Raw genomic sequence first — 23528 nt, 5'->3', positions numbered from 1 at the left:
GAGAGTGGGTCTCTGCATGCTTTTAGCACAGTTGGCCTGTCTGTCCTTGAAATACAGTGGCCTCTGGGCTGCAGTGAAATATAATCTAATCAGGTTCCCGCTAATAAGATTGAATCCCATTGTGAAGCTGGTGTTCCATCATGCCCTAATGTCACAAGCAGCAAACTGGAAAGGGGAAATTATCTAGAGGTTGGCTGGGATAATAACTTAGGGGCTCTGTGTAAAATTTCCAGTGGGTGGGGGAGTCTTCCAAAGCACGTCCTTGATGTAAGCCTGGTGGTGCTAACCAGTTCCCTTGAAGAGGTGTGGTTTATTGAAAGCTAGACCATATGAGAGCTGGGGGAGTTGTAAATCGTGGATTCATTTTAGAGGTGAAGAAAATGAGGCTCCAGCCAGCTCGAGGGCACACAGGTAGCTGGGGTCAGAGTGAGAACAAAGGTCCAGGTTTCCCGCCTGCTGGTCACACTTGATGGGAGCTGGTGTACCCAAGTATGGCTGGGGCCAGTGATTTACAGCCGGCATTGGTAGGATCTGTTTTGATGAGTTATTGCTGTGCTGGACTGGGTGTGAAGTATTTCCAATATTTCCCTTGCTTCTAGACCATATGCGTGTTGTGTATATAGAAGTGTCCCCCAACTAATCCCAGTTTTGTGGGTGTTTCCACTCGAGTTAGAGGAGATAGATACAAGGCATATGTTCTCTCACTTGCCACTTTTTTCTCAGTTTCGTCTTAAAACCAGCTTGTTTGCTTTCTATTTATCTATTTAATTACTCAAAAACAAAAGGTTCGATTGGGTTTCCAGCACGTACATAGGACAAGAAACAAGTAAATGAGGAAACTTGAGGATGGGGGAGGGGAAAATAAGGGTAGATAGCTGCATGGAAGCTTGGAATCAATTGCCTGTTCAGAATATATGCCAGAAAGTCATGCACACTTTGGTCAGACTGGCAGCAAATCCTGCCCTGTGCTTCTTAGCAGCTATTGCAAGGAAGGAAACAATCCATTTCATGAGTCGCCATGTCCATACAGATCAAAAGAAATCATTCCTTCAGGAGACACACAGCTCTTGGGAGTGTACCCAGGGCTCATTGGCTCTTGGGTAAGCATGCTGAAAGCATGCTGTTGATGAGGTCATGGAACTGTGGGAGAGAGTATCCAAACCTCAGCATCCCATGTTCCCAGTTGTAGCGGGAAGGTGGTGCTGTCCCTCTGGCCACACAGCTGATTTAGTTATGATCTCCATCCTGCACCCAGGGGAATCTCTCCAGAGCTCTAATAGGTGGAGTTTTGTCAACGTCAGCATCTTTGAACAACTGGCATGGGAGTGACTGACCCTGTTTTCATTACTCTTCTCCTGGCTCCTTGTCAGAGGATATGAGGTGCACCATGAAATGAAGAGACCACTGGACTGAGAGTCAAAGACTAGGTTCCAGGCCTTGTGCTCTCATGCACCGTGCTGTTGAGGGAGGTATAGACAGTAGTTAGGGATAGCTTTGTGCTGGGTCAACTCTCCACGTCCTTGGGCATCGGTTTCCTCATAGGAGGGTTGGACTAAATGTTCTTTGAGCCCCTTCCAGCTCAAACATTTCCTGTTGTAATTTCTTAATCAGTGCAGGTGGGCAAGGCACTGACAGATGTTTGCATTCATTGCCATGTGGACATTTGAGGCTTCCTCTTCCATGTTGGGAAAGGAGACTTCGAAGGACCTACTCTGGGGGTTTGTTGGGGGAGTCGAAGAGACAATGGGTGGGCAGGATGACAGCCCACCATGAAAGGTCAGAGCAGGGATGCTTGGGTGTGGGGGCTGGGCTGCCTTGAGGGTTTGGGAAATGGTGTAGGAAAATCTGGGCCACAGTACATCAGCCCCAGAGATGGCAGGCTGCTGAGTAGAGACAAAGTGTTGATTTTGTAGAGAATCACTGTCAAGTTGGCCCAAGTGAGAAGGTTGTACTTTGGGTCTTGTTTCCATAGCTGTCATGACTCTTCATATTGCTTTATAAGTTGTCTATTAATTATTCTTATAAATTAATCTAATCCTATGTACCTGTTACATCCCCCTCTGGCTCACTAGACTGAGATCTTTGAGGGCATCCTCTTCTCTCGTCTCCAGCACCTACCACAGAGCCTAGCACAGAGTAGATATTCAATAAATATTTCTTAAATGAAAAAAATTAATGGGTGGATCAAAGGAGACAGGGAGATCTGCAATGCTGGACTCGGTGAGAGAAGAAATTTCCATTATCGTCATTGCATTTCTGTCCACATATCCACAAATGTGGTGGTCACTTCATAAGGAGAATCTACAGGCGTCTCCTGTTCAGGGGGGGTTGGGGATGAATTGCTTCCAATGGGCTATAGGAACTGCACTGTCTCATTGGTGCCTGCCATGTGCCAGTTATTAGGAAAAGCTCTGAAACCAAAGACCAAGGCAAGAATGCAGTGTCTTCTGGGACCAGCATTTCTTTTCTTGTTTTTCTTTTAAGAAAAATCTTTTTTTTTTCCTGTGATCTCTAGCTCATAATGCCATCCCTGTCACCCCTCAAAGAGATAACCATTAACAACACTGTTGTCATTGTGGAGCAGTTTATCAGCACTGACCAGTAGAAGCCCATGGACCAAACCCATGAAATGATAGTTCCCCACCAAGAGTACCCAGAAGCCCTCAGAGGGAGATTGGTGAGGGGCAGCACATGGGTGTGATAGGCGGCTAGGTAGAAACACAGCAGCTCCCATGAAGGCTTGGAAGGGAGGCAGACTTCTCCTTCTGCTACCATGATGTCATCTATTGCCTCAGAAGAGTCTACCCCCAAATGTCATGGTTTATAACAGCAACTTATTTTTTGTGACATTGTGGGTCACTCTGGCTCATTCTTCTCTGGTTTTGCCTGGGATCATTTCCACAGCAGTAGTCATTTGACAAAGTGACTGGGCTGAGAAGTCCAGGATGGCCAGTGCCATGTCTGGCCGTTGTGCTGCCTGTGCACTGGGGCCCCCCCAGTTTTCCTCCCTGTGGCCTTTCAACTTCTGGCAGGCTGGACAGGGCTCCTCACTGCACTGGAACTCAGAGCTCCTAAAAGACAAGCTGGGAGGCCACAAGACTCTTAAGACCCAGGCTCTAGAACTTGCAGGACATCACTTCTGTCACATTTCAATGGTTGGAGCAAGGTACAAGGTGAAGGCTATGTACATTAGGAGGTGCCTCCCATTATTGTAACAATCTACCACAGTTATCTTCTCACCCCTGCCCCAGGGTTCACAACGATGTTGGCAAAGCTGTTTCGTCTTTTCTGCCAACTTTCTGCATGGATTTTCAGGAAACTACTTTGTTCAGTGGGACATTTAACAGTGGCATCCTTACTAATGGTCTTTCCTGGCCCACTTTTCGTCAAGTTTCCCAGTCCTTAAATCCACATCATTACTCCTGGCCACATATCCCCTGGAGCCAGCCTGTGCATCGTCTTTGAGTTTGAAAAAGAGCAAGAAATGGCTTATAGAACATTTGCTCATCTGGAAGGAACTACTCTTCCAGCTGATGGGAAACCCAATCTTTGTGTATCTTTACAATTGATCTGACTCCTTCCAACTTTATTTTCTGGTTTATTGCAGTCCCTCCCTCTCCCCCTTGGTTGGACCTTGGCTGCGGAGAGTGATGTGTTTGGAGGTTTCGTTGGGCAAGGGTCTAGGAGCTGGGGAGAGAGATCTGTGGTACAGGGGCATCTTTGGAGAGCTCAGAGCTGACAGCTTTATTCCCTAAAGCATCTGCCAAACCCTTTCTTAGTTTAGCAGAGTGTCAGGGCTAAGAGTTGTCCTACATAAAAGAGGGATGTCACTGCAGCGGTTCATGCGGGGGATGGCTCTTGTAGTAAATATTTTCCAGAGCCTTCCGTCTTGCTGGCAGCTCAGGGACATGTCAAAGAGGGCGTCCCAGCCCCAAAGAGCTATCTGAGTGTGGGCTGATGTTGTTCCTGCTGTTTCAGTTTTTGAAGTCTCTCACATTCCTAACTCTATCATTTATCTAGCACACATTAAAGCCTATTGTTCCTTGGGCAGTGAGAACACTGGCTGGAAGGAGGAGGATGCCGGGAGATGGGCTTCTGGCCTGCCTGGGTTCCAGGGCTGGCTCTCCATTACTAGCTCTGTACTCTGGGAGAATCACTTAAGCTCTGCAGGCTTTTTCTCACCGGTGGGGAGGAGACCCTAATAATTGCACTGGCCTAGGGTGTTACAAGGACTAAATGAGATGGTGCATGTAAAGTGCTCAGGCCTGGTCCTGGCACATAAGAAGGTCCTGTGAACGGTCAGTGGGAGCACACGTTCTCCACACTGGCAGAGTCACCTATATGCTGTGGTCTTCAGCAAGGTTGGTTGGCCTGGGTTGCTAAGAGATGGTGGTGAGCTTTGCATTTTGTGCAGGAAAATTTCTTTCCTTCAGGGGAATCAAGAAAAAAATTACGAATGGACCCATTTAATTATAGGGCAGAAGTGCCCCCTTTTAGATCTAGTAGGTGATTGGATTTAGAATTTTATGTAGAGTCATAACTTGTAGTTTAAAACTTGGCAAAGTCAGTGAGGGAAAACAAGGATTCCCCTAAAGTTTCTCTAGAAGGCTCTGGACCCAGAGATAAGGCAATGGGAAATCGAGAAAGACAGGTTAAAGGTTGGGGATGGGGATACTTAAAAGGAAATTGGCAGATGATCTAGGCTCTTGCTTGCTTATGTTGGAAAGAAAGTGGGTTTGAAGTCTGATTTAGAAAACATATATGCAAAACCAGAAAGATAATAACACATGCCACCAGCAAGATATAAGAATAATATATATTTTCCAAAGTAGTGCAGAATTGAGGGGAAAGGAAATGTTTTAGAGAGAAAGTGAGAGGGAGGAGAAGGGACAGTGCAGCTAATAACTAGGTAACATGCATTGTCGCATTTCCCTTGGGTGTAAATTACTTTGCAAAATTTTTTGAAGACACTGCCCTACCTTGGTTACATAATTTAATTCAAAAATTATTTCTTGACCTGTTGTGCTCCAGTCCCTAAGGCCATAAAGATGAAAGTCTCAGTCTCTCTGCTTGAGGAACTTATTATTTAGCAGAGATGACAAATATCTTCACCCTTCAAAAAAGACAATACAGTATGATAAGAAGAGACTAGACAAATAAGGCCAAGAGGTAGCCCAGAGGAGGGAATGAATAACTCAGGATAAGGAGGGATAAAAAGGGTTCGAGAAGACTTTTAAGAGGGAAAGCCATCTGATGGGGTTTTGGCGAATGAACAGGAGTTTGCTAGTGGACAAGAAGATGGGCAGTGGACAGCCTCCGAGAGGACAGCCTGCGTAAGGGCATGTTTGGGGCTATCCGAGATTCGGTGTTGCTTAAGCTACCAAGTGGGGTGGAGGTATCAGGAGAAGTGGCTGAAGAGGAAGGCAGAGGCCAGTGAGCCAAGGGCCTGAGGATCCGGGTGGTGATCAGACATCAGTGGAGGCTTCTAAGTGGAGAGGACACAAGGCTGCCCTTGCATTTCTGGACAATCACGTTGCACTGTTGTGGGTGCAACATAGAGCTGACTGAGTCTACAGGGAGGGAGACCAGGTAAGAAGCTATGGAAGAATGCAGAAAGGGGATGCTGTTTGCCTGAGCTAAGGCAGTGTTCTGGAATGAGGAGGAAGGCATAGATTCAAAGCACGATAGAAGGTGCCATGGTGCCTTCAGATTCACTCTTGGGAGACAAGAGTCATGGAACGAACATGGATATGAGACCCACATGACAGTGTAGTGGAGGGGTCGCCAGGCATCTGGGGCTTAGCAGATGGTTCTGGGGTCAGAATCAGAGAATTCTCTGTGAGTCTATTGGCATCAGCTAAAGCCCAGAGTTGCAGGTGGAGCAGGAGACGGGAGAGAGGAAGAGGGCAGATTCCCAAGGGAAAGCATGGAGTGGGGAGCAGACGTGGATGCTAACTTGCCGCGCAGAGACAGTGGTGCCCTGGACACCAGGGGAAGAGAGTCTGAGGAAGGAAGGAGCAGAAAAGTGGCAGTGCTGTAAGAGAGGGCAGGTGGGGGTTGACAGGTGTCCATCCGAGTTGTCAGTTAGTTGGTGACCACTGACCGTTGCTGGTGCAGTCTGATTGCAATTGCATTGAAAAGTGAATGGTATGTGGGCAGCTAGACAGAGAATGGGATCCATTGTTTCCAGAAACCTGGTTAAGAAGGGAGGGAAGAAACTGGTAACTGGAGAAGGAGTTGATCTGAAGGGAGACCCTACCTTCCAGGAGGGGTCCCTCATTGGGGGTCTGGAAGCAGAGAAGGAGGCTCAGGAAGGGGTCAACCACACCCACATCATGGAGATGTAAATAGGGCCAGTACTCAGCCGGGCATCCTGACTTGGTCATTTTAGACTTCATTCACGTGGGAGTAGAATAGGATGTTTAGAGCTGGAAAGGGCTGCTGTGACTGTCTAGGCCACTCTCTTACTGTTAGAGGAGTCAACTGAAGTTCAGAGAGGGGAAGGGGCTTGTCTAAGCTCACCCAGGTGGTGGAGCCAGGCCTTACATAGAAACTTCTAGACTAGGACTCTCTCAACTTTGTTCTCTACATTCATCTCACTTTCCATCTGATTATCCCCTTTGCCAGAAAGGCCCCCAAACTCTGATTCCCATTATTCACCAGCCTGTCAAGCAGCACTTACTGACCAGCCCCTGAGAGCCTCACTCTGTGCTGGTCCCCAGGCTCCCTGTGGGGCCCCTCCAAGACTTGTCCATGCTCAGTAGTGCCTGTTGCACAACTCTGGGGGGCACCACTCACACCTCGGTCTCTCTGAATGGTGCTCCCTGAAGTTGCAGGATGTGGCGGCCCCAGGGCCTGGACCTGTCAGGGGCTTTGTGGAAATGCACAGTACATGTCGGTAAGGAAGCCCCTAAGCCAGTGGACTAGGGCAGACTGGCAAGCTTGGCAGAGTCATTTTCCCATTGGAAAGTGAGTAAGCTGCTCATGAAACGGAATACCCACATGCCAGGACGAGTGAAGCAACGTCTTCAGTCATACTGGCCTACAGAGAGGCCATCCAGAGGCTGGGGATGTCAACGGGCTTATGGGCAAGGAAATGAAGACTGTAAGTTCCAGCCCGGCCAGCCAGCCAGCCTTGACTTTTCTTTCTCCTTTCTCTTTCTCTTTTCTTCCTGTAGAGGAGTTTTCTTAGACACCATCCTCCCCCGTCGAGACGACAATGGCGTCAGGCCAACCATTGGTCAGCGTGTGCGGCTCAGTCAGGGAGACATAGCGCAAGCCAGGAAGCTGTACAAATGCCCAGGTAACTGAATCCCGGGGAGTCCCGGGGCCTCTGTTGCACCCACAGAGCATGACTCAGCCATCCTTTGCCAACATTCCCCCTTGCTGGGAAAAACAGCTTGGAGAACATGGAGAGGCTGCTATAATTTCTGGTATCTATGGTATCTATATGGAGGTTTTAGACAGTGTAGGAGGCCCACGTGCAGAGGTGATTGCCAGTAGTGACACGAATAATAGGTCTTGGAGCTCACAGTTTAATGTGTCAGAATCCTCAGAATTCTCTGGCAAAGGCCTGATATTCTGAAGAGGAAGAAGGATAGTGGAACAACAGTGAATGGGGGCCCGAAGCAGTGCGTACCCTGTAACTACAAAATCTCCTCTCCTTCCTGTGGGAATAGGGGATGTGGGTTTGGCAAAACAAAAACCACGGGTTTTGCAGGAAGACAGTGAATGAAGGAGGGTGGGAGTCAGCTTCCCAAATACTCAGTGCTGTAAATGAGGTTACGTCTATGGTCCTGGGGGCTTCCTAGGGTTCTGGTCATCGGCTAGAAATCTGCCAGCAAAGACTGGACAGTATACCAGGGTCTGAGGAGATGTCTGTTTCTCTGCTCATCCGCAAGGGCCCTCCTCTTGAATCTGCCCTCTTTGCCTTCCATACCCTTGGTTCAGCATCACCAGCACCTCCCCCAGCCTGCGGCCCTGGAAGTGAGCTCACGCTGACCCTTTAAGTTGTTGAGCTTCAGTGCAAAGCGTTAGAGCAGCCAGGTTTTTACCACTGAGGGGAGAGAATTCAATTCAGCACTTTGGGGAGGAAGAAGGAAATTCATTGCTAACAGGTCCAGTAACATTTTCCAAATGCCCCAGACCAGACACACGGTCTGATCATGGGACAGAATGTTCAAAATAGGCGCCATATTAGAAAATCTAGGCTATCCCGTTGCCCTGCTAAGTGGGATCACAGGGCACGCAAAGGGCTGGGTGGGGTTTGGTCCATCACAAAACTCTAAGAAATATGTCCATCCAGCTATTAGTCATCTGGGGGTGTGTTAGGGCTGAAATGCAGGTCACACGTATCATATAACCTTGCTGAATTGAAAGAGAAACCTTATAGCATTCCCTGGGAAATGCCATAGTATTTATTTAGTTATAATGTATATGGCTCTTACTTCCCAAAAGGATTGGAGGCAGCTGGTAAATACCATGGAGCCATATAGTAATGCATCTATTCTTGCAGAATGTTGATGATTATTCTAAAATAATTTCCATGGAACCCTTGGGGGTGTTGACTGCCGGGCATAATCCTCATGATGCCTGGCAGTTGTTCAGTAACATGATATCGAAGCCCCAATATCCAGGATTTCCTGAGGCTGATGACGGGCCGCTCTCCAGTATTCCTTCCTGCGGCTCCAAAACTGCAGCTTCCAGTAATTTCAAGTAGTAACTGAAAGGGGGGGTAGTTGTCGAGTGGAGGGTGAATTGCATGTAGGAAGAGATGCATATGTTTCCACACTTTGGGGTAACCCCATAGGAGGAGGGGTTTGGGTTTGGAATCAGGAGGGGGCAGGAGGTAAGGAACCCGCGGGTCCCGAGCTTCCTCCTACAGATACTTTCTTTTTAAGGACAAATTGGGTGAAATATTTTTCACACACATAAGAACTAGGTTCTAGACTTAGGACCAGACAACCCTCCAACATTCAAAGGTGGGATGGTCTACTGTAGAGTAGCCCAGCTTCCCATACCTCTGGTCATTTTTCTGTTTTCTTGACTATTTGGTTGCTCGTTCAGAAATAGGTAGCAAAAAAAGAAGAGACCAGATTCAAACTAATACCTGAAATGTGTTTCAAAGTGTTTTTTCTTGTCGCTTCACCTATTTGTACTTAAGAAAAAATTATTTTTAATGTTTATTATTTATTTTTGAGAGAGAAAGAGAAAGAGAGAGAGAGAGAGAGCAGGAGCAGGTGGGGGGGGGGCACGGGGGAGCAGAGAAAAAGGGAGACACAGAATCCAAAGCAAGCTCCAGGCTCTGAGCTGTCAGCACAGAGCCCGACGCGGGGCTCGAATTCACAGACCAGGAGATCATGACCTGAGCCAAAGTTGGAGGCTTAACTGACTGAGCCACCAAGGTGCCCCTGTCAGTCATAATATAATGGCTGCTATGTGTGGACCACTCACTATGTGCCATTTCATTAACCCTCTAGGCAGGTCTTGTCCATTTTACAGGTAAGAAAACTAAGGCCCAGCAAGGCTGGGAAACTTGCCCACCATATCCTGGGAGCCTCAGAAGAAACGCCTGGGTATTACGTTCTCGTCCCGGATCCTATTTTCACTTTTATTAGCCAGAAAACATCATCAATCTGCCTGACCGGTTTCTCGCCAATGCGTTCCGAGGGCTTTGGCTGGTCAAGCGGTGTGTTTTCTCAGTGGCCTGGTGCAGGGAGCTGCTTAGGTGGGGAGTGTGTGTGCCGGAATCACAGTTGTTGTTTTGCTTGCACAGCGTGTGGGGAGACCCTGCAGGACACAACAGGAAACTTTTCCGCACCTGGTTTCCCAAATGGCTACCCTTCTTATTCCCACTGTGTCTGGAGGATATCGGTCACTCCAGGGGAAAAGGTAGGTGTGAAACCACCTCAGGAAATGACGTAGCTTTCTTTGGGTTGTGTGAGGTGTGGGGGATTGTACTATTATTAACCATAGTAATGGCAGCTGCTGTGAGCACCCAGGTGCTGTGCTAGCTTGCTTAACATTCTTTAGTTCTTTATTTCTTAATTCTTTATTATTTTTTTCTTTCAACCAGGATCACCCATACAAATGGAGGCCTGTAAGCTAAATGTCCACATGAGTTGTAAATCAAGCTCACAGTCTGTAAATCAAAGTAGACTGTGTCCTTCTCCCCTGGTAAATACACCATCAGAATGCCTCGGAAGGCGAGGGTCCAGTGTAGGGTTCCTCGACACCTCAGAATGCTGCTCTGGAAGGTAGCAATATGGGGCAAGCTAGCCCTCAACCCACAGCTGGCCCCTCCTTCTCTTCTCAGCCCCCAGTTTCATCTCAGGAGCAGCCGTGGCGAAACTCCAGCCCACGCTCCTGAACATTCTGCACCCCTACCTTGCAAACAGCTATTCTTTGGCTGCCCCTCCAGCAGAATGGACTGGTTAGGTGTGCTGTCTGCCCTCGGGAGGGTGGATTCAGGGCAGAGATCTCTGCATGTTCTGGAAGGGGCTCGGGGCTATTTGGACGGGGGACTCCAGGATCCAGGGCACCTGGAATTAGGTCTAGGAGCTATGCAAGCTCTGAGTGAGCACAAGCATTTGGGTCGGAAGATTCCATGATACCCTCTATATTCCCCTAGAGCTGGGTCAGGACAGAGGCCTCTTTCGTCCTGGTCCAAGGATGGTATGTTCTCAACCCTACCACACAGGCATCTCCTGATATCCATTATATGGATAGGGAACTTCAGGCTCAGACATTTTTCTTGTTTAGAGAGAGAGAGCATGAGTGGGGGAGGCACAGAGGGAGAAAGAAAGGGAGAGAGAGAATCTTAAGAAAGCTCCATGCTCAGGACGGAGCTTGATCTCATGACCATGAGATCACGACCTGAGCCAAAATCAAGGGTCGGACATTCAACTGACTGAGCCACTCAGCTGACCAAGGCTCAGACATTTTTAAAAATTGACCAAATTCACAGTAAAATATAGAACTGGGAACTGGGGCTTCTGCATTCCTGAAACGTGTGTGTGTGTGTGTGTGTGTGTGTGTGTGTGTGTGTTTACTACGCCTCCCTACAAATCCAAGGGTTTTTCAGATTGTCTCAGACTAAGTGCAGCTGTCTTTGAGATGCCCCCTCTATCCCATGTTCCTAATTCCCTCTAGTCATACCTGCCATAACTTACTCCACAATATCGTGACTGCTGGTTTATTGGGCTGTCTGCCTTCAAAGACCCTAAACTCATTGAGGACAGAGACTGTTCACCCCTAGGTCTCCAGCCACCCAACACAGCCCCTGGCACATAGACACACAAAAAGTATTTGTTGGATGGGCATGTGAGTGGATGGGTGGCCAAGTGAGAAATCTGCAACTGTGTTGTGGGGTGATGGATTGTTAGGTGCTTGTAGCCAATCTTCAGGTATGCCTAATTCATAACTTTAAAAAGCATCCCTTTAAATGTTTTCTATGGGCTGCGTTCTATTCTCAGCATATTATGTGGATTCTCTTTTAATCCTCACAACTCGTGTGATAGGTGCTATACCCACATTAATTTTTCAGGTAAGGAAAGGGACTTGCCTAAGGCTACTCAGTTTGTGGCAAAGTTGGGATTTGAATCCAGGTGAGAAGCTGGATGCTTAGCCATCATCCTATACTATTCCACAAAGGGGTCAGGCTAATAGGCATTTGAACATGCATTCACACACACATGCTCACGTGTGTATGTTTTCACGTACAATACCCACATGTACAACTCTTCCTCTGGGCTCTAAGCATTTAGGACAGTGTGGTTGTCATCTTGAGCCTGAGAGACTGCAGATTTGTCTTCCTCAGGTGCATGTTCTGTTCCTGTGCCTGATGGAGTCATTAATGAGAAGGAGGGGAAGGAAGGAAGGAAGGAAGGAAGGAAGGAAGGAAGGAAGGAAGGAAGGAAGGAAGGAAGGAAGGAAGAGGAGCAGGAGGAGGAAGTGATCCAGAAAGCCCCAAATTGTTGAATTTCCCTAAATAGCAGAGGCTATGTGATATGTTTGAACTACATAAGACTCATCAAGTCTTAATTATTACTGCTAACTGGGGGGCAGAGAGAATATACCTCATTGAAATTCCTGTACCAATTATTTCCATTTCTGCTTCTTCCAGCCTTCCCCAGAGCTGCTAGTAATTAGCAAACTTGATTGGTTCAAGTATCACCTCTTGTTTATCACCTCTTCCCCTATGGTCTTTATGGTTCCCTAACATATTTAAAGTAATTAACCTGAATAATTACCCCATTTATTTTGATCCTGAAGGTGTTACCAAGGAAGTTGTAATAACATTTTCTTTCTGAAGATAAGCTAAGTAATTATATTACAACCGGCTAGTAAATATTACTGAGTCCTCTGCCTGAACGTGAACTCTGTGAGACATACAAAAGAAATCTAATTTACAGTCCCTGTCTTCAAGAGACTTAGAGTTTAGTTAAGGTCCCTCCTTACCTCTAGGGAGTCTGATTTAATTGAAGAAGGGGCAGTATTTTTTAAACTTCTGAGGTGGTACTAATTCATGAACAGGGTTAAGAACCACTGGTCTAGTTTGAAAGAAGAGTGACATCACACACACACACACACACACACACACACACAGACACACACACACTGTACAATACAGGAGGTGGGCTGGCCTGTTATTTTCTGGTACTGCCTCTTCATTTCATAGGAGATCAGAGGGTTTTGTGGAAGAAGGTGCTACTTGTCCTGAGACCCGAACATTGGGAGGGATTGGCCCAAAGGAAGCTCGGGGAGCAAACTCGCAAGGCTAATTAAGACAGGCAGCCTGTGAAGAGCACTTAGTGTGTCTGGTTTGTGGTGCACTAAGTATACACTCAGTAAGGCCTGATTCTTTAAAAGTGCCTTTATTGAGTGCCTATTATGTGTCAGACCTCATTATACACTCAGTATACAGTTTCTCATGCAGCCCCCTCGGTAACCAATGGTGTGCACGTTGTTTCGCAGATAAGGAAACTAAAGATCTAAACGGGCAAGTATTTTCCCAAGATCCCAGAGCTAGTGAGTGATAGAGCTGAGGTATCCAGATCTTCCTGATTCTAAAAACACCTGCCCTGCAGTCACTATGAAAGGGAGAGGGGGGAGTCCCAAGGAGGGAAAGGCAATGTCCATTTTGGCAGTCAGAGAGGGACTCCGGGAGGAGGCAGAATGCCCTGAGCTGGGCCTGGGGAAGGTTCCATTAGCATGGATATGCCAACGCACATTGGGAAATGAGGTCCCATAGGATGGACTCTGGGGTCTCTGGAAGGTAAGCAGAGAGGTTAACTTATGAGATGAGGGCATGGGGAGCTACTGAAGTTTTCTGAGAGTAGGAGAGGTTTAATAAATATGAGATGCCAGTGCAGGATGGATCTAGAAGCCCTACTGTGAAGAATGGCTCAGGGCACGGCAGGGAGGAGTTCAGGAATCCTCTCCGCAGGTACAACACAGGCAGCGGTGTTGAAGGGGCAGTGAGACCGGCTTGCAGCAGGGGACACAGACAAGTTAAGGGAAGAACGTCTGTGGGCGTAGGGGGTAAACAATAAGGCGAAGTGAAGATAAGCGCAAAGGGTTGCACCTGGCTGACCGGTGCCACTTAGGGACAGGGAAGCTGGAAGGGAAATGCCATTTTGAGGTGCTCTCACAGTCCCTGGGGAGCAGGGAAGACAGGAGCCAGCTGAGGCCAGAGAGCGGGGAGAGGGCAGGTGTGGTGAGACCCAGAGAGAGGAGGTTCAAAGCAGAGGGGCCACGGAGAACAGAGCCCATAAATAACAGTCCTTTCAATTTGGCCGGGAGGGCACCGGAACCTTTGACCTGCAGCCCTCCAGCCTAGGGGGTTTGCTTAGAGACAGAGGGACCTGGGGCTGTCTAAATGTAAAAGAAAGTGGCCGGTGGATGAGGGAGAGAGATGAACTGGCTAAGGATGAGGGCCCCGAATGGGCTAAGGCACAGGGTCAGTGCTGCAGCAGCCAGGGCGGGGCCCCAGTGAGCGAAAAGAGCTGAGAAATGATGGAGCAGGGACACTCTGAGCACAGAAGACATGGTGCGGACACCCTACATGGCGGGGCTTGATGGGGGTGAAGGGGGGTGCGCCTGAGCTCTGCTCTGGGCCATCTGTCAGGGACGCCCCAAGCTGGAAGGGTGGCAGGTTTGTGGGAACAGCACCTGTGTGCTAGGTCCACAGGGCCGCTCAACTCCCTCCACTCTTTGTGGATGGGGGCATCCACTGAATGGGCTCACCATGTCCATGAAGAGCTGAAAGCTCTTTCCTAGTCCATCTGAAGCCCCAGCTCCCTGGCCTTCACTCCTCCTCACCCCCCTGCCTCTTCATTCCAGACACACAAACCACAACCTGCTCTGATGTACAGTACCATTCCCCAGACGTCTCCTTGCCTTTATTCATGTCAGTCCCTCTCACCAAAACGCCCTCTTGTCCTGTCTCTGTCCGCTGGGCCCCTATTCCCCTTAGGTTAAATGCCACCTCTTCTGAGATGCCTTTTCCAGTATCACCAGGCAGCATTTATGTCTCCCTCCTTGGGGCTACAGAATTCCATTTTCTGTCCATCCGTCTCTTTTCAACATTTGTTTCAAGAGTGCTCTAATTGGCCTGACGCATCTGTGCTCTCTGAGCTCCCTAAAGGCAAGAACCCTGTCTTGCTGATCTTTCTATCTCAATTGGCCAACACAGACAGGCACATAGTGGGTGTTCAGCTAACAACGGTGAGATGAATGAATGAACAAACGAACGAACGGACTAACCATAAGAAGGCTATTTGAGAGTGAGGTCATGGCCGAGGGGACACTGCTCACAGTGGTGCTCAGATGTACTCAGGCTAACCCCAGGCCCTTTGGAATGATTGATGATGTTATAAGATCTTTCCGTATCTCTGAACTTCACTGACCCCTTACCTCCTTCTAAATCCCCAGTCTCAAGGCATCCTGGCCCATCTTTTTAATGCATCCTGTTTTCTATAAACCACCTACTGACTTCAAAAGCTCAAGCTATTCCCCAGACAGAACCAGAGGACCCATCTCCTCTGTTTACTCCCCATCCTGCTTACGGTTTATTATTTAATGTCACAAGGTTTCCTGTGTGTCCTCGTGAGGACACTCCTACTGTGGTCTCAGAGCGCTGTATGCTAACGGGTAATGTGAGAACACTGGCATGCAAGATGTATCTTCAAAACTCCTCGGGCTCCACGGCCACAACTCACTTTTCCGGTAACTCTTTACAGATCGTCCTAACCTTCACCTCCATGGATTTGTTTAAAAGCCGCCTGTGCTGGTATGACTATGTGGAGGTCCGGGATGGTTACTGGAGAAAAGCCCCCCTGTTGGGTGAGTTGACTTTAGAAAGCCCTGGGAGAGGGGTGATCGGCTTGTTCTGCGGGACGCTGTTAATGTGCGGAGGGGCCCGTCCTGACAGCAGTCACGGGAAGCTCTCAAGAGCCCGTGTCGTTGTAAAACTCTGAACACTCCACCTGGCAGCACGTGTTAAAAGCTTCTAGGACTGAGACCGCCCTTCAACTCAGCAGTTCTACTTCTGGGAATTTATCCTAAAGAACCAGTGAAGGAAGCGTGCAAAGTTCTAGCGATGGGGATGTTCACTGGAGCGGGAAACATGGAAAACAATTTAAATGTTCACCAGCAGGGGTTAGCTGAGGCACTGGTGACACATCTTTCCCGTGGAAAACTATCCAGCCACTAAAAATAAAGTTGGAGGTGACTACTTATTGATACAGAAAGGTGTTCGCTGTGCATTGTTTCACAAAAAGGTGTTCCCAACTGGAATATGCCGTTGGATTCCACTTTCATAAAAATCCCTTCATATGTATATTTTGCAGGCTTTGCAAACTCAGATGCCCTTGGAAATAAGGCACACCTGAGTAAGATGGGGTTGGCATACTAAAATAAGGAGTGGTGGGGAGTGTGGCAGAGTGAACAGTGAATATCTTGACCCAGATTATTCAAAACAAAATTATTTAAAACATGTGTAGGTTGGATTCAACTGGAGGAAGCCATTTTGTGATCTACAGTATAAATATCAAGTGGAATTATAGGCGTAAATAAATAACAGTGGTTATTTCAGGATGATGGAGTATATTTTTAAAAATTTATTCTATGTTCCTGGTTTAGCTGTATTTTCTAATTTTTCTACAGTAAGCATGTATCCTTTCTGGGAGATGCACGGTGCATGAACTCATACGTGAAAAGGGAGCTTAGACCTTTCAGTGGGAGGCTGTGGGCAGGTGGCATAAGATGAAAGGTCAGTTCATTCAGGACTGGTTACAGAAGAGCCATGTCCCGTGGGTGACCCAGAAAGACGAGCGTATAGAGAGCCTATGGCATCGGTGTCCTGGGAATGGACAGAGGGACTCATCTCACTCAGAAATGACAGCCATGGTGGACCCAGAGAGAGAAGCAGATTTGCAAGGAGCCGGATGGAAGGGTTTTGGCTGATAGTGGGGCTGTTCTCATTTTTAGAGCAGTCCCAGGTGAGCTTCCGGGTTGCCAAGGCTAAGCCCTCAGTGAGATCTTTGTCCCTGGCATATCCTCATGTGGGTGGAACAGCCACACTGGTTATGCTGTGAATGGCTGGCCTGGGCGTGAGCTGCTGTTGGGACAGCAGACCAGCGATGGAAACAGGAGGGAAGGGGAAGAGCTAAGTTGGGGAGTTAAACGGTCAGACCGAGCCTGACTTCACATCAGATTCCGGGTAGGTCGGAAGAGATGGGAGCAGAAGGTCTGAGGGGCCTGGCAGATATCAGGCTCTGTATGGCCACAAGGTCTCAGCCAGGCCAGCTTTCATTGGGAAGAGCACACACGCCCCTTCTATCCAGAGGACCACGAGTTGAAATTTCCAGAGCTACAGATGGATAGGAAGTTGTGTCTACTCGTGCTGAAGAAAGCAGGCTCTGAGTAGGGGTACCAGGTTACCCCCATTAGGAGGAACCAGTCGGGGAGCGTACAGTCTAGGTGGGCAAGCCAACCATGGACACGAGCATGTATATTGTAGGACAAATGGGTTTTGTCACCCGATGGCAGGGTGGAGGCTGCCTGTCCTGCACTCCTGCTCCCTCTCTATTGTGACCAGATGCGGGGTATGCCAGCAGCCAGAAGGAGGTGTGGCTTTACAGGTAGCTCTGATTGGGCATGGCGGGGGTGGGGGGGAGAGAGAGAGAGAGAGCATGCGCGAGTGAGAGAGAGCAGGGCATTCTGGGTAGCAGAAGTTCCCGAACCTGGCTGAACATCAGCATCTGCTGGGCAGATTTCTGTGAATACAAATCCCTGGGAAACTACCGAGTCCGAATCCCCATGTGTTGGGTCAGGAAATGCTCCTGCTTCCCTATAAATGTATGTGCATGTGTATGTGCGTGTGTACTTGTTTAATACCGCACACATAGAGAAGGGACTGCAAGGGGGAAGGTGTTTACCTCTGAGAAAGGAAGCCCAGAAATGGTTTGGTTTGTATACTTCTGGATTGTTCTACATCTTTTACAAGAATGCACTCAGGTAGAATTTTATAATTAAGATAATTCAAGGGGCTGTGTGGGAGGATTTGGGATGACAACATGGAATCACAGACCCCTTAACCTGGCAGGGATCTTAGAGTCCCTTATCCCACACCTTTACCAGGAGAGCACACGCTCCGCGAGTGTGGACCAACTTGCTAAGTCCACACAGCCGGCTAGCGGATGAGATCAGACCAGAACTCAGATGCCCTGGTCCTGGGGAGTGGGGACTGGGGACTGCTGAATCTGAGAAGGGTATCGCCGTAGGACCGTCAGATAAAATGCATGATTCATTGTTTATATGAAATTCAAATTTAACTGGCTTTCCTCTACTTTTGTTTGCGAAATCTGGCAACCCTAAACCCCACCAGGAACGCAGTAGACTCGGAGGGCTCTGGAGAAGGAAGCTCTCGGTTACTGAAGTTCCCTAGAGAGGGCTGAGACACGCTCCTGAGACTGGGCACTCGCAGACGAATTTCCAGTGATTTCCTTTTCTTGAACTTGAAACAAGAATTTTCTCACTACAGATCCTGGCTACACTTTCATTGATTAGATGGGCTTTTTGCCACTCTTTGTTGTCGGTGATGGTTTGTTTTGTTTGGGTTATTTTGGGGGCTCATATTTTACACACTTTCGCAGTGTGAGTGTGTGTGTGTGTGTGTGTGTGTGTGTGTGTGTGAGTGCCACAGCCAAGGCATGGCCCGGTGCCTGTAACTGTCATTCTTCGTTTGCGGGAATTCTCCTCTGCCAGCTATTTGGCCTGCTCTGATGTTTCCGAATGCAGCCGTTAGTGCACTTCTGTGTTTGGAACAAGTGCATTGTGTGGGCCGAACTGGTCCCTGGGAGGGGTCAGTGCCATGAAATCTGCTGGGAGGAGGCAGGTCAATGCCCCTTTGGCAGGAGGGAGAGCGGATTAGGGCGGATTGTGAAAGTATGCATCTTGCTCTGAAAAACTGTGCGTTGCATATTTTCCCAGGGCAGTGTGTGAAAACCCAGGCATAATGGATGCATAACTTTTTATGAATGAACCCTTTATGACTCCCCGTGGAGCCCACTTGTAGTGTCCTCATCTGCATTTCCTCTTCTGGATATCCTTATTAAACTCCTCCTCCAAAGCCGGGAACCAGATTCCGTTGAGGAATTTGACACCTTTTCTGAGTCCAGTTTCTCCCCAGCCTGTTAGTTTTCTTGGAAAGGGGCTGTTTGGGTCCCACTTTTTCACAAAGTGATTAAAGAGAAATGAAAGTAGAATGGGAGCATGTCATGGCCAGTTAGAGCCATCAAATTGAGTTTTCAGTTTCAGGGGTCACTTATGAGATTGCACCTGAAGTGGGGAGGAACGTGGCCGCAGAGAGAATTTACCCAGTGATTTGAAACACTGTCCTGCTAATTGGATCCCCCTGCCTTATTTCTGCAGGAGGAATTACTCTGACAATGCACTTTTGTATGCAGAACTGTCTTTGAGTATTCTGTACCACCTCACTGCACACAAAAGCCCTTTTTCCCCCTTTCCCTGAAGTGGGGAGGGAGGTTCAGAAAGGCCAGGCTGGCCAATCAGTGTCGCGTGGCCCTACCACCGGGGCTCCCTGGGCAGGGGCAGCCTCTCAAGTGGGCAGAAATGACAGCGTGAGTCAAACAGCCAAGCCCGGCGTCACCACAGACTTGCTTTATGGTTGGAGGCTTTGATCTATCATTTCTAAGTGTCCGTGTCCAAACTGGGAATGATGTTTACATTCCCAGAGAGCAGATTTCATGTCTGTTTACCCAAAAGTGTACAGTGTTCAGAATCACACCTTAACAGAGAAGTTCCTCTCGATGATGGTGGCAGTGGTGATGAAGAAGGTGAAATTGATGATGAAGGTCAAGGGCTCAGACTGCCAAGGTTCAAATCCTGCTTCACTTGCAACTTTGAGTATAACTCACGTTGAATGTAACTCGACTCAAATTCTTCAACCCTCAGTTTGCCCGTAAATGAGATGAATAATAAACAGTCCCTAATTCAGAGGGTAGGGGGAAGCAGTTAGATCATCCACGCAAAGCGCTGGGGAGAGGGTCATGCTCAGTAAAAAGGGGCTTTCATTGGGACCGTTATGGCGAAGATAAGAACGTGAAGGAAATGGGCAGGGGACAAAGTAAAGGGTTCTAGGTGAGAATTACAAGGTGATTTGGGGAGAGAAGTTACTTAGGAATATTTGTAACTTACCCCACCAAGCCTGGCTTTGCCAAAGCAGTGATTCCAACCCCCTCCAGAGTAGTGAGTGAGTAGACCCAGGTTGTCCTGTGGCCCAGCCGTGGGTGGTTCATCTCATCCAGTTACGTTCTTAGGCAGCAAGGCAGACGTGGGAAGTTCTTCTCTTTTTTGGAAACAGTCCCCAGTGGCTGTGACAGCTGGGGTTTTAAAAGGAGAAATTTGGACTTGAAACTCAGTTTGGTCAAGAAGGAATTCCTTTTGTGATCCCACATTGTTTAACTGCTGTTCAGCAGCTCTGTCTCCTCACTGGTAAGCAGTACTTACTTGCCCATGCTTATGTGTTGTTTTCCAAGAATTAATTGACACTAATTGGCCATGCCAGAGTAACCATTACTGAAAATTTATAGGCTTCTGATGGAGTTTTCCTTGCCAAATTCTTGGCAGAAGTCTCAGCTCATCTCACTTGATATTAAGCTCATCAAATCCAAAAAGCTGCAGGTGGCCAGAATCGGAAGGAAGCAGAAGGAGATTAGCAACTTCTACCCCATGTCTCCCCAAAGAACGTGTCCACAGTTGGCCATCAGGAAACGTCCATCGTAGCCTTTATTCCTCCCTCAACCTCACTCCCCCATTTCTCAGAAGGGCAAAGCATAATTATAACTTCAAGTGGTTGATGCAGTGCTTAATATGGTGCTGGCAATAAGGGAGCACCTGCTAAATATCTGTTGAATAGACATAAAAAATATTGAGATATCAATCACATACTGTATGATTCACCATTTAAAGTGTACAAGTCAATGAGTTTTAGTATGCTCACAGAGTTGTGCAACCAACCATCACCATAATCAAGTGTAGAACATTTTTATCACCCAAAAGAAAACCCATACTCATGAACAGGCACGACCTCCCATTTCCCCCATATCAGATGGATTTTTGAGTGACCTATGCAGTCAGTGCTTGAGAGAACCATGGTTTCCAGTCCAAATAGACCTTGACTGGTCTGTGTTGTGAACTGATCAGTACAACCCAGCCCATGTCTCACCCTATTCCCATCCCCACCCTTGCCATGGCTGCTATCTTTACACAACATTGGGAATTATAGGGCCAAAGATTACCATACATTGGGAAGTCACGGCCTTCCGCCTCTTCCTCTGTGAAAGATCCAAGTATCAGACTCATACCCAAGTGTCAGAGAAATACACATGTATTTGTATTTTTCAATAGCAGAATTTCAACGGCAATTATGAGCCCCTCTCTATCAGGTAGGGGAAATTAATTTTGGTCAGTTTGTGTTTTCTTCCCCTGAGGTGGGGGTGCCAGTAAGGGGTGTATACATGTGCCACGGCACGGTGGCAGGGGGGGCATCCGTACTGCCATCTCAGTTGGCATTGCTGAGCGTCCTCATGCCTGTCTGGTCTCCAGTCCTCTATCTGAGCAAAGAATCCTCAGTGGCTGCTGTGCCTCCTTCTTGTCTCAATTCTAGGCCAGTTCAGATTGGTGCCAAGTCCATGTCTCCCTAGAAGACATTCAGTGGGTGATGTCCTATGGCTCCCCACATCCTCTGGGCTATGGGAAGTTCACTTCCATATCCCTTTGCCTGAAGAACTCTGCATGCCTGTCTCCTGGCCTAATGTCTGGATGAGCCATGTACACACTCCTGTTCTGACCCCCGGTGGGCATGGGGATCAAAGATCTTGTCGCCCTTCCAGGCTCTGCCCAGGGACTGGGGGCGCAGTCCTGTCCTTCTCCCAGACCCTCAAACCCACTTGAGGTCTCTATCATCCTTTTCCATCCAGGGTCTTAGCTCAAGGTGGGACAGGGCACAGGGTCCTTCCAAAGCGTCCCTTGTGCCCTCTCTAACCCTCTCCTCCCTAGTTCCCTCACTCATCTATTTTAGGAATCTTTCTAAGACTACCAGGATGGAAACATGTGCTCTTACACATCGTGTGTTCTCCCAAGTCTTTGTAATTGTGACTGGGCTTGGGAAGTTCAAAAGCCAAGAAGGTTTGATTTTTTTTTTTTTTTTTTTTTTTTTGGTCATGTGTTCTCTGGCATCTCTTCTCTGGGGCGAGGAAAGCAGACTCTCTTCCTAAAGGCATGCTCTGCCCCCAAAGAAGGGCCACATATGTAGTGGGAGACGCCAGGGGAGGGAAGGCTCATCACTATCTGGGACCATTATCCCGCCACACCTTCAGCACCTGGGCGGGACCCACCTGGCAGAGGAGGGGTGCCTGAGCTACACTCCGGGGACTTGGATTGATTGGAGTCTGGCATTCTCTTGAAGTCAGCCTGAAGGGGACACACAGGCCCGGTGACTGCTTCCTTCCATCTGTGACTCCTGCATGTGCTGCAGGAGAATCGCCACAGCTAGGGTTACCGCTCACCTCGAGGACGTTTGGAGAAACGCGGCCCCGTGTCTGTAAGGAGCTGCTTGCTGCGGCGGCCTGACCCGTCTTCTCCACTTCCCAGGCAGGTTTTGTGGTGACAGGGCCCCGGAGCCCCTCACCTCCACGGACAGCCGGCTCTGGGTGGAGTTCCGGAGCAGCAGCAGCACCTTGGGCAAGGGTTTCTTCGCGGTGTACGAAGGTTTGTTCACGGCAGGGGGGGCTCTCGTTCCACCTCTGACCTTCCCACGCGGCCCGCTGTCCCTCTTGCACCCACGCACGCGTGGCAGCCGCCAGAGCCGTGAGGGGTAGGGGCAACCACCGCAGGGGCCGGGCTGAGGATCCCCAGGTCCGCAGCTGTGCTCACGTCACGACAGGTGTCGTCCACCTGTCACCACCCGCTGGACTCCACTCCAGTGGGGCTGGGGAGCGTGTCCCAGGTGTAGAGCCCTGGGGAAATGAAAGCAGCCTCTGAATAGCTGTGTGAGCCCGAGAAAAGAACCTGACCTCTCTGGGCCTCTGTTTCATTTATGAAAAGAAGACTTTGGACAATATCAGGGTATTTACAAGGACACTTTTTGAAAGGGCCTCTGAGGCCACCCTGGTGATCGAGTTGAGGGAACACATAGGTCTGGGCTCTAGGCGGCTGCCACCAGGGCATTTCTGCTTCAGTTTATCCCACCTACTGGGTAAATTGTAATTTTGCAGACACCAAAATTTTGTTTTTATAAAAGAAATAACGTGTGTGTGTGCGCGCGTGCAGGTGCGGATCCCTCCGCACCAGCAGGCCTCTGCTCTCTACATTAGAATCCCTTGGGGACTTCAAACATCACAGCTGCCTGGAGCACCCCCCTCACCCCGCCCCCCGCCCCCAGACACACTTGCATCAGAATTTCTGGGGACATGGCCCCTGCTTCCACAGCTCAAAAAATGTCCCGGGTGATTTTGATGCACAGAAAAGGTGGAGAACCTCTGTTTTGCAAGGTTATTTTCTTTATATGAAAAAAATTCAGAGTTGCAAACAAATGAAATTGTGCCTTTCCGGAGGCACAGTCTTGGTTGGCTGGAAATGAAAATGTTGCCAAGTGGAGCCACCTAGTGGTGATAAGTGGCCATGAATTTCCTTCCTAAAGGTCTGACCAAGGACCCCATTCCTTTTCTTCCCGATTCTCTTTCTAAAGCTACGTGTGGGGGAGATATTAACAAAGACGCTGGTCAGATTCAATCTCCCAACTACCCGGATGACTACAGACCTTCCAAGGAATGTGTCTGGAGGATTACGGTTTCGGAAGGGTTTCACGTGGGGCTTACGTTCCAAGCTTTTGAGGTGAGTACTGCTCAGGGTTTCTTCCCCAGGAGGAAGTAAACATAAACTTCTGCCAGACACTCTGTGCTCTATAAAGACGGGTTTCCACTTTTTTGGTTGAAAACAGG

At 48.6% G+C, this 23528-nt stretch overlaps 1 protein-coding gene across 1 annotated transcript in view; it reads left to right on the top strand.

Annotated features, from left to right (window-relative positions):
• Nucleotides 1-23528, top strand: part of TLL2 (tolloid like 2) — a 123026-nt gene that overhangs the window by 75566 nt on the left and 23932 nt on the right. The window contains exons 8-12 of the mRNA XM_043597120.1: nt 7179-7303; nt 9776-9891; nt 15243-15345; nt 22180-22296; nt 23276-23421. Coding sequence (XP_043453055.1) covers nt 7179-7303; nt 9776-9891; nt 15243-15345; nt 22180-22296; nt 23276-23421 — 607 coding nt within the window. The remainder of the gene's footprint in view (nt 1-7178; nt 7304-9775; nt 9892-15242; nt 15346-22179; nt 22297-23275; nt 23422-23528) is intronic.

The sequence above is a fragment of the Prionailurus bengalensis genome, chromosome D2 (genome assembly GCF_016509475.1).
Source record: "Prionailurus bengalensis isolate Pbe53 chromosome D2, Fcat_Pben_1.1_paternal_pri, whole genome shotgun sequence".
NCBI classification, from domain to species: domain Eukaryota; kingdom Metazoa; phylum Chordata; class Mammalia; order Carnivora; family Felidae; genus Prionailurus; species Prionailurus bengalensis.
Note: the sequence above shows the minus strand (reverse complement) of the source record. Positions and strands in the feature narration are given on the sequence as shown.